Below are 11,050 nucleotides of genomic sequence, written 5' to 3' on the forward strand. Positions count from 1 at the left end.
TGCTCATTCTTAGACTAGATGGAGCCCCTATAAGTGTGCTGGTTTCTCAGAGTTCTCAGATCATTAGTTGCATCTGTACATTCCAGCACAGCAGCACTGAATCAACCCTTTGTTCAGAGTAATAAAAAACAATTTCAAGACTGGGGAGGAGTTAATTAGATTGGTCAATGGTGGTCCTTTCTTTTAGCCACGCTAGAGGCATAGCTCTAGGAATGGCAAGGCTTGTCACTCCACCACTTTGGTCCAGATGGAAATAACTCAGCAACTATTGGATGGATTGCCATGCATTATATATATATATATATATATATATATATATATATATATATATATATATATATTTTTTTTTTATAGTTAGGGACTTTTGAGGTATTTTACAACACTGGAGTAGTTCACCTCTTCCACCATATAACAATGGGTAGGCCTGATTAACTGGTGACATTAGACTTGAATCTTGAATCTAGGACAGAAATTTGCTGTGGGGCCCCTACTGCCTTAATTAATTTGATTAGGAATATGTATTTTTTGATGTCCACAAAATTGCCTTATAATGCAGACTGTGCTTTAGCTGATATTGTACTTTAGTGGTGTGGATTCCTTGACAAATTTACAATAGATAAAATTACCAAAACGTGTGGCATGCAATATACCTTGGGCTTTTGGGGCACCTCTGGGTTTAGAGCAACTGCCCACTTTGCCCAGTTGGTAATCCACTTTTAGTCCAAAACATTTTCATCTGTTCATATAAACATACATACTCTATTCATTTCAGGTTTCAGTATCCAAATATATCTGTAATGGGAAATAGGACTGAGTCAGAAGCAGGATTCACATCTAATCCAATATAAGTAGTAACGTGACGATGACCCCGCGACCCTGTACGCAGGCTAAGCGGTTGACAATGGATGTATGTGATGATGCAGTGGCTAGGACACATGCCTTTGGTGTGAAAGACCCGGGTTTGATTACCACTGTGACATCCACAAATGTGTCCCTGAGCAAGACACTTAACCTCTAGTTGCTCCAGAGGCTTGTGACCTCTGACATATATAGCAATTGTAAGTTGCTTTGGATAAATTTGTCTGCTAAATGAAAAAATGGACATGTAAAAATACTCTGTTACAAGTAAATATCCTGCATTCAAAACCTGAGTAAAAGTACTTAAGAATCATCCTTAAAACTAACTATACAATTTGTCTCTTTTTAAACATATTATTTTATGCACTAACATATAAGCAGAGTTTTAATATTGTAGCTGGAGATGGAGCCAATTTTCATTTTCATCTATAACAATGTATGTTTATTAGCTTTTTGTTTGTTTTGTGGGAAAAGTCATTATCTGTAATGTAATTAGTAACTACAGTAGCCAGGTAAATAAATAAATAAAATAGTACAACACATACATCTGAAATATAGTGGAGTAAAAGTATAAAATAGCATCAAATAAAAAGTGCACCTACTTCAGAATTGTACACAAATGATGTACTTAAGCAAATGAACTTTCTACCACTCAGTGAAAAGTAGTTAGGAGTTAGCAGAAGCTCTTCAGACTACTTTTCCTTACAAAGAGGCACCCCAGAGAAACATCGTGTCTCAATCTTCGAGTAGCAGCTACATATTATTTGTATCTCCTGAGATGAACGTAAAGAAAACGTCCACACGGTGTCGCTGTTTGGTGGACGCCTATTGGATAAAAGAGCAACGTCACTTCCTTCTCTCTCTTCGACCACCGCCATAGTCGGGAAAGGACTGTGGACAAAATGGTAAATACAAAATCTTTAAACATCCATGTCTGCAGCCCCTTCAAACCTGCTCCGACACATTTAGTGATTAATAAATATTATAATGGTGTTGCAGAAATCTGGATGTTATCTAAAAAGATGTATTATGACCATATTAAAGCCTAATGATGTTAGCCGGTACCCACTCTGTGGCGCTACGCATGTTAGCTTTCAACTTTCTTCATAGACGTTAGCTGCTAGCTTGTTCACTTTTACGTTATACATGATGTGTATTCCTTTGAATACGCGGACATGCCGCATTAGATAGAAACGTTTGTTGACATGGTGGTCTTTGTTGTTTGTAGTCGTCCCACAAGACTTTCAGAATCAAGCGCTTCCTCGCCAAGAAGCAGAAACAGAACAGGCCCATTCCTCAGTGGATCAGAATGAAGACTGGGAACAAGATCAGGTGAGTTTCTAATGTGTCATTTGCCAGTTTATTAGGTACACCTTACTAACTAATGCAATCTAATGGAACAAGCATATTTTTAATGTCCTGTTAAAACGAGTAAGATGCTCACAGATGCTGTGTTCAATTATGAAAATCAGGAATAACTACAGCAGACTACATTGTATATCGTCAACACAACAGATTACTAGTCAATTGAAGCCTTCTGCAGGATTTGTCAGGCACTGAGTAACGTTTGACTTTGCGTAACATACTATATACTCCCATTTACAACTCAGTCACAGTAATGTGTGTACACCTAGGGCTAGGCAGTGAAACGGTAATGATACTTTCCTCTATCGATTTAACAATGTTTAAATATATCAATAAATGTTTGATTTAATTAATTTGAATAAGAATCAATTAGCACTTAATTTTTCTATTAAGATGTTTTGTTGAGGAAAAGGGACTAGAAAATAAGATGTACTCATTTTTTGAAAAGATTTTGTCATGTTTTCAGTGTTCTACCTTAGATTTGTGAAGTGATCCACTGTTTGGTGTCAAGTGTCTGTCAAGTTCTGACCATATAGAATAGTTTAACCACACAATTAACCATCTGGTTTCCTAAATTTTTACTCAGGAGCAAAAATCAGACTATAAACTTAAAAGAAATAATGATTTGACATTTATCGTGATAATTATCTATCAAATTATATGAATTTGTTTTATTGTGATAACACTTTTGGCCATATCGGCCAGCCCTATGCACACCTAGTTAAAACAAAGCAGTCTCATACAACAGCCCTGCATTAAGTCCTACTGGCATGATGGTGTTAGAAATGCATTTGTGTAATGCAACACAATTCAACAGTAGGGCTGCAACTAACGATTTCATTATCCATTAATCTGTTCATTAATTAGTAGTTGGCTCCAGAAATTGTGAAATGACTATCAGTATTTTCCAAGGCCCAAGGTGAGGTCCTTCTGTCCATGACCCAAATATATTCAGTTTACGGTCATAGAGGAGTAAAGAAAACAGAACATGTTCACTTTTCAGATGCTGAAATCAGAATTTTAACCTTATATAATAAGAAAAGGACTCAGTGGTAAATCGATTTTAAAATGGCTGGTGATTAATTTCATTGACAACTAATTGTTGCAGCTCTGTTCAACAGCAGCACAAAGCACAATCTCAAATTACTATAAATACAAAAATTTCCAGTTTAACCTTTTTATAAGGGTGGGATTTATTGCAGGACTGTTGGGTACTTCTACTTGCACAGCAAGTTCACTTAATAACTGAAGCAACAACCTTGACTGAGTATTATTATAGTAGGTTAAATCTTCCTTTTGTTTTCAATGGTTTTAAAGTTGCACTTCAGTAGTCATTTTTGAGCTGTGTCAACTCTCGACTTAAGTGCAGAGAGGTATGGCTGGCTGACTAATGCAGGGAAGAAGCAGGAACTCCATATCATGTAAAGCAGGTCTGCAATTGCAGCACTTCATTGCAGTAGAGTGCTGTCATTAACCCTGCTGAGAGTATCTTTCTGCTGCAGAGCTCTTGTTCCTGCTCACTGTGGTGGTGACCAGGAAGCGCTGTAGCTGAACACTGTTTACCTAAACTGCTTATCTGCCTACTAAATTGCTGTCCTGAAAGAATTCCATGGTATGGCTTGTTTCTGAAATTGCTATGGTCTGGAACAAGTCCCATAATTGCCATAATGATTTAGTGCCAGTGGAAAAGAGAGAAATGATACCATCTCCAAATAGCTTTTTCAGAGGAGGATTTATGAGTAGATTTCAAAACATTTGACATTCACTAAAGAATCTAATTATTGCAGTGACTTTAGCAATTGACCATGTGTCATGCAGGCTGTTGTAATCAGGATGTTTGTGGCTTCTGAAATCAACAGAATTTGCACAGGTTCAGCTGAACCTTTTGAACCTGCCCTTCATTTGGCAGTTTGTATTTATTGAAATGAGCATGGTTTCATTAGCGTCTAGTAGTTTTGGACTTCGCAGTTTAGTGTTTAGTTCTCCTAGGAAATAAGAACACCACATGACGGGGAGAAAATTTATAAAACTGCTAAAGCTTGAGCTCAAATTATTATAAAAATGATTATAAAATCAAGTTTCTGACCTCAGTAGTAAGTGGATTCCCCAATAGCTAAATTATGTATTTTTATTAGTGAAGTATTCGCCACTGAAATGCAACTTGATAGCAAGAACTGCACAACTAGCAGACTACATAGGTCATTTCTACAAGATGCATGATCTGCTTGAGTCACAGCTTACAATCCGTACAAGCTCATGATGCGGAGCAGATTTAAATCACTAAACAATGCTATGAGTAGCTTTATTTTCCAACCTTGACATATTTGGTATACATTAAATCCCTCGGTTACTTTCTCTTCCTGTCAGACAGTTTAACTCTTTCTTTTAATAGTTGTCGTCCAAAAGTCTAAATGTTATCTCTTGACATGTTTGTCTTTACATTTGATTTCAGGTACAACTCCAAGAGGAGACACTGGAGGAGAACCAAGCTTGGCCTGTAAGCATGAGGGTTCCTGGATCCCAGCATCCCTCCATTCCAACATCTGCCAGGACCTCCAGCTGCTGGTCCTGATGGCGGGGAGGGAGCCATGTTATCTGGAGCAGCAGTTGTTTTTGTACAGATACTCTGGTTATGCTCATGTTTGACAATAAAAGATCTGTGATCAAACTTGAAATGATGTTGTACTGCCTTCCCCCCCCCCCCCCTTGAACCACAATGTGTAGTTGAGCAATCCACTTAGTGTTTTTCTGAGGCAAACATCACATAGGGAGGGGTACTGCTGACACTGCTCTGCAGAAAGAGAAGCACTGAAGGGGTTTTCCAATATCTTAACCAAACAGCAAACTTGTAAATCACTGTTTCATGGAAAATTGTGGTAATTTGTAGTTTGGCTGTGTTGCTTGTGCTGAAGACAGCAGTGCCATTCAAGAACGCTAATCTAGTAGCAAGACAAACTATGAAATGTTTACTTAAAGGGCAATCGTTAACATTTGAGTTGTTGACAAGAGCATGCTGGGTCAGCAGCAAGAAGTGTTTAGACAATCATGCAATATCATGTTTATTAAAGCTAGGTTCAGTGGAAGTTGATGCAAAATTGAAAAATGTACTCAAGTACCAGTACTTTCTTCAGGTTTTTGTATTTAACCAGATGACTGACTCCCTGAAAATCAATCTAGACTTGGAGTGGATTAAGGTGAATTGATACAGTGGCTCCCAACCTTTAAGAATAACTTATTCTTAAATGGTTTAATTTGAAGGATTTTTAGAGGAAGGGTTGAATGTACAAAGTATTCTTATCCATTAGATAACCATTGTGAATCTCCATTTCATTAATTATTTCTGCCTTAAATCCTACAACAATCTTTAACTACAGTGGGAATTTCAGTCCGTTTCCAGTAGAAACTCTGTTTTTAAGGACTGAAAAAACATGGTGGTGTTGCTCTAGAATGGAGAGAAATTAAACTTTATTAAATAAACACTTTACCCAGGTGTAAATTTGTTTAAAGAAGTAGAAACATTCTTGCTGCGCTGACAAAGCTGCAAGCGTAATGACTTGGTAAAGGTCTGAAGGTTGGGGTCCATGAATGTGAAACAATGCACATATTTGCAGGCTGCTGTCCAAACACTCAGTTTTTGTTTCCAAATAACGAAAACGAGGGTAGCAGCTTCCTTAAAGACCCAAACCTCCAGCTGCCACCACTCCTCTTAGTCCGGGTAAAGGAGTTCGCTTCAGCAGTCTCTCCACCGTCGACCTCATCATATGCGGTTAAGTTCATTGCGCCGGCGCTGTTGTTGTTGGCGTTTTTGTTGACATTTTGCGCACACCCACAGCTGTGCTCCTCGTCCCAGGTCCCCAGCAGCTCCTTCATCTCCGGCGGGGCGTCTCCCTTCAGATACTGCCAGGCTCTTTTCCCATTGTAGTCCATGGCATCGACGCTGGCACTGAACGCTCCGACCAGCAGCTTGATGACCATGTACTGACCTTGCATGCTGGCAACGTGCAGCGGGGTGAGCCCGCCGCTGCCTCGCAGGTTCACGTTCACGGGGATCCCCGCACTTTCCGCGTACCGCAGAAGTTTAAGCAAAGTCTCGTCGTGTCCTCTCTTGGCCAACCAGTGCAAGACCGAGTACCCGCTGATGAAATCCTTCCTGGTTAACAGATAGGGGTCCGCGGAGATGAACTCCAGTATGGTGTCATAGTTTCCCTCCACTGCAGACAGCATCCATGCGTGCTCCATCGGATTCAAAGCCCAGTCCGCGTCCTGCTCGGAGCACACACTGCGAGTTTGCGAGGACAGCACGCTGCTAAACCCGCTATGCGATGGGTCGCTCAGAAGCAACTCTTTCAGGTATTTCTTACGCATAGCGGGTGTGAGCGAGCCTCTCTCCGGAGCCTCAGTCTGGAACCCCCCCTGTGCGGAGCTGTCAATGACTTCTTGTTGCCTCTGCAGCCTCGACCTACGCTGGAAAGCGCTGGGCATGACCTGCATGCCATATCTCGAAAGTCGCTCCACAACGCTTCCCTGTCTGGATGTCCCGCTGTCGTGGGCGTCGGCATTGCTGACAGCTGGTTCCGATCCAGTTGAGTCACATCCAGCATCATCCGATCTGCTCTCATACATGCTGCTTGGCTGCCTCCGCGCCGAGTTCAAGGCTACTTCCCTTTATTTAGACAACACCCTGGAGAGATCAGGTGTCAAATTATAAACTGAACAGTTTCCCCCCTCCACTGGACTAAATCCCTGTGTCATAGGAGGGAAACATTTGTAATATAAATGTGAAGACGTTTTAGAGAAGCTCAGACATGCCAGTCTTAAGCGTAAGTGAACCAAGTTCCTCATTTTGAAAGCATTATGAGGGGTTCAAGTAAATGCTTCATGCCACAACACTTTAAATATGACCAATGTTTGTTATAGTCACGCTAGAGTACTCACCTGTTCTCAGACCCACGGATTTAGCGCACACTTACTCCCAACTGAATCGACGTTGAACATTAAGGCTTCAGTCTCGGTCAAACGCTACGGGCAAGATTCCAGTACAGTTTGTAAATTTTAGAGGCTTTACCCCGAATAATGAGCTGCACATTCAAGTCGCGGTTCTTCTTTCCTTTACAAGAGGAAATGAGACAAAGTTCATTCTAATCTCAGGAAAACCAATAGCGAGAATCCCTCACATGTGACCACTGATTCAGTTCAAAAGCAGGAAGTAATGTAGTGTATACTTCGCTGATATGTTAAATTCGTCACCAAGTATAACCCCCCCCCCCCTCACATTTAACAGGGGGTTAAAAAAACACCACAACTTTATTTCAGTTAAAAAACAAACAGTTGACAAAAAACCATGCATTAACATTTCAATCAGTAACAGATTCTGGAGGAAGTTCAATGGTCAGCTCATCAAGGGTTTGAAGAAAGGCATCCAGCTCCGAGCAACAATCTGGAAAGGGGGAGATGCAGTCAAGTTAATGATACCTGTAGTTTAGAATATGTACCCTGTACTTTATGGCTACAGCTGCCAGACAATTCACTTCTTGACTGCTGCATGTGAGCGTTTCCTCTGGCCATCATGCATATCAGATAGGATAACATTTTATGCATATAACTTTTAGTCTACACAATAGGTCATTTTCACTAGTGTTTATACACAAAAAAAAAAAAGCTTACAGAGTTTGTGGTCAGGGTTGAAAAGTTATATGGTGCCATTAATGTGCAACTAAGTGGCCTCAATGAAAACTTATTCACAGCAACCAGGGCATTGTTTCTGAAAGACAAGTTACCTTGTACTGGGGTGTCAAATGTAAACAAGCAATTAACACACCACTTAGAAATGTCAGTTCTCTTGGTGAACACCAAAAAAAAAGATATAAAAATAAAATATACCTACTTCACTAAGGTTGGGCAATATGAGCGTACATATAAACATGAATCAAAGTACATCTCCATGTCAGATCTTGGTGATAATTGTAAACAAATGATTAACTGCATTGATTTGCAACAATTGATAGCCAAAACAGACAATCCTAGTTAATTTATCCATAAGTGGTTGCCCCAGAAATGTTCCATATCACGAGTATAGATGTGTCATGAAATCACATACTGTGGTGAGGATTTTAACTAGACCAGCCACCCTGTGTGCTTCATTGTATTATAACAAGCATGAATGCAGCCCTAATAGGAACTTGATACCTGAATGTTTTGACATCTTTACAGGTGACAGGTTTGGGAGTGGATCAAACTGTTCCAGATCCACCTCACACATATGTGGAGGTGGCGAGAAACAGGCCAGTCCAGGCAAAGCAAAGCCACTGAGGAGAATCAAATCTTCAGGTATGCTGTACTTCTCAAACTCTGGAAAAATAATGGGGGGACACATCATGGGTGAATGAGACCTACACATGTTTTGTCATTAACATATTTGCCATGTACAAGTTCTTATGTAGCAAATCCATGAGCCTCAATGGGCTGAGTCCTGAGGGAACAAACCATTAACAGACTCAAGAAAGCAGAGCTGTGTGATGCTGCAGTGAGATTCACACAGAAAATGGTCACAACTGATAAAGCGCCATTTTCCCTCCTTTAAGTCCCATGCCTGGAATGTAATTGTACAACTGATGTCATAGTTACCTAGTGGGTCATAAGGGATGAACTTCTCAATTTCTGGACATTCCTCCACTTTGGTCTGAGGAGCATGTTTGACTTTTGTTTCCTGTGGCAAATATATTGTATTAGTAAGCATGTACTTGAGGCATAGACCAGATGGGTTGCAGTTTTAGACTAAACCCATTTTAGTTTATGCTAACCTGCTTTACAAGTTTCTTCTCTTGTGTGGTGACAGCAGGGGTTGAGATTTTTTTGTTGATGGCACCAAATGCCTTGCGACTAGATGGCAGGGGAGTATTAAAGGTTTTGGCTATCATAGGAGATTTCAAGAGTTTCTCTGGTGGGTGGGGAAAAAAGCAAAACGTTATTGCACATTTCCACACAGAATCATTACTGCCAGAAGAAAAAAACCAAACATCTGAGCACAACATTGGAGATTTCCCTACCTGGAGCAGACTGAAGCCGCTGTCTCATCTTCAAAGCAGGTGGATGAAGACATGCATTTTCTCGCTCTGCGAAGATTATGTTGGCCATTGTATCTGAAAACACAATCTGATTTTAGCTAATGCAACACATTACAATTGCTCACGGGACACTCTGAGGTGACAGTCAAGTACTTGATTTGAAAAATGCAATATTGTGATTCAAGCTTTGTCATAGTATAATAAAACTACTCTGGATTTTGTACAGTTGAGACAAATACATTTAAAGATGTGATTGAGCAATAACCCCCCCACTCAAGATTGGTTAATTAGAACTGTTCCTTGCATCCATAAATGTTAACAGTGGAAGTTAATTTTTGATCTTGGAAAGTTTGACAAAATAATCTTAAGGGTAGCTTCTGTATTTTTCCCCCAACCAGACTATTTTTTATCATCATCACCTCTTGTATTGAGTGAGCTCGAGTCGGCTGAAGCAAAACAGGGCTGCAATGTAATCCTTGGGCAATTGTGCCCCTTCCAACAGACTCCATTGACAAAACATTAATTTTACCTCTGTCTACCACTGCGTCGGTGATTAGTTTGAACATGTGACTTTGGTTGAAAAAAAAAAAAAAAAAAACCTAGATACACAATAGCCGTTGTTGCCAAGGGAGTCTAGTGCCTTGGAACAGAGACACTGCAACCATTTGATTAAACAAAATTGTTCGTTTTTACTCCGTTGTGTCTTGGTTGCAGTGTTTGCACGTCATTCGTTTGATATTTGTTTACCATCAGCTACTGTTGAAGTTAAGTCTACCAATACATAAACTAGACTCCATGGCTTAGAAAAGTATTTTGCATCAGAAAAAAGTTTTGCATCAGAAAAAAAAAAACAAGGGTCCAAACCACTAAGGCTGGCAGCCAGTTTGTTTACGCAGCACTTGACACGAAACATTCAAATAACAGAAGTGCACTGCAACTCAGCCATTCTGGTAACGTTAGCACTAAATTAGCTAATGACATCGGTCCTCCGCTAGCTCCTAAACTGCTGAAATACAGGCTTGCCGTCTCCTTGTCTTTATCCTCCATTTTTGGTTTAATATTAACACTTTGATAGTTAAATCTTTGTGGGTCATCGCAACGAGTTAAAAGAAACTTTAACGTCTGCGACTTTTGTAAACATGCAAACAACTTCACTGAGTTAGCCAGTAACTGGGTTAGCTACCTTACGTTAGTCACGTCAGCTCTTTTTCGTTAGTTTATAAAACTGGCATTACTTAATACAAAAGCGCTGACAAATAGAAACAAACAGCAACTTCGATACACTGGTTTTAGGGTTACCTCAGTCAGTGTGTACTAATCGCTGCTCGTTTGGCTCGTCCCGTTGCTCTCAGTTGTTTTGGTACAAATTTTGTTTCTCAGCCACCGCGGCTCGTTTTTAAATTCACTGCCTTCGTCCTATTGGTCGCTGTAGCACAGAGGACTTGAATAGGCGTTACCCTAAAAATTTGCTGCCGTCATATTTAAGTCGATAATATGCACTACATATAGCTAAAGCATATAAATAAATAATGATACGGCCTAAATATTTATAATGTAGTCCCTGCAGTTCATCTACCTGAGATGTAACCGCTATCAGTCCTACTTCCTCTGTTCAAACACCTCATATACGTGTTTATGACTGTATTTGATATCTTTACGTCATAATCAAGATGTTTGTATCATTGTAAGTTGCCTGTCTGTTCGCCGTGGTTTCCCCCTTTTCTGCTAAATAACTGTTTCCGTTTGTAACGGTCATTGACGGC

General features: G+C 40.0%; 3 protein-coding genes and 1 non-coding gene across 4 annotated transcripts; 2 read left to right on the forward strand and 2 right to left on the reverse strand.

The window, feature by feature from the left end:
• Positions 1 to 1,606: 1,606 nt before the first annotated feature.
• rpl39 (ribosomal protein L39) lies at positions 1,607 to 4,898 on the forward strand. The gene is made up of 3 exons (XM_046031597.1): positions 1,607 to 1,763; positions 2,087 to 2,190; positions 4,676 to 4,898. Exons 1-3 carry the CDS (start codon positions 1,761 to 1,763, stop codon positions 4,722 to 4,724), a joined length of 156 nt encoding a protein of 51 aa, XP_045887553.1. The 5' UTR covers positions 1,607 to 1,760; the 3' UTR covers positions 4,725 to 4,898.
• LOC123958393 lies at positions 3,647 to 3,783 on the forward strand. The gene has a single exon (XR_006822052.1). It is a non-coding gene; the product is annotated as a small nucleolar RNA SNORA69 (small nucleolar RNA).
• Positions 4,899 to 5,269: 371 nt separating the features above from the next.
• sowahd (sosondowah ankyrin repeat domain family d) lies at positions 5,270 to 7,355 on the reverse strand. Its single transcript, XM_046031595.1, has 2 exons — positions 7,159 to 7,355; positions 5,270 to 6,904 (listed from the first exon to the last, which is right to left on the reverse strand). The coding sequence occupies exon 2, from the start codon at positions 6,844 to 6,846 to the stop codon at positions 5,851 to 5,853; it is 996 nt and encodes a 331-aa protein (XP_045887551.1). The 5' UTR covers positions 6,847 to 6,904; positions 7,159 to 7,355; the 3' UTR covers positions 5,270 to 5,850.
• A 153-nt stretch (positions 7,356 to 7,508) lies between these two features.
• On the reverse strand, positions 7,509 to 10,729 carry pttg1 (PTTG1 regulator of sister chromatid separation, securin). Its single transcript, XM_046031596.1, has 6 exons — positions 10,587 to 10,729; positions 9,270 to 9,362; positions 9,024 to 9,160; positions 8,848 to 8,929; positions 8,410 to 8,571; positions 7,509 to 7,660 (listed from the first exon to the last, which is right to left on the reverse strand). Exons 2-6 carry the CDS (start codon positions 9,355 to 9,357, stop codon positions 7,578 to 7,580), a joined length of 552 nt encoding a protein of 183 aa, XP_045887552.1. The 5' UTR covers positions 9,358 to 9,362; positions 10,587 to 10,729; the 3' UTR covers positions 7,509 to 7,577.
• Between the last annotated feature and the right edge of the window lie 321 nt (positions 10,730 to 11,050).

Source organism: Micropterus dolomieu, linkage group LG19, assembly GCF_021292245.1.
Source record: "Micropterus dolomieu isolate WLL.071019.BEF.003 ecotype Adirondacks linkage group LG19, ASM2129224v1, whole genome shotgun sequence".
In the NCBI taxonomy this organism is placed as follows: domain Eukaryota; kingdom Metazoa; phylum Chordata; class Actinopteri; order Centrarchiformes; family Centrarchidae; genus Micropterus; species Micropterus dolomieu.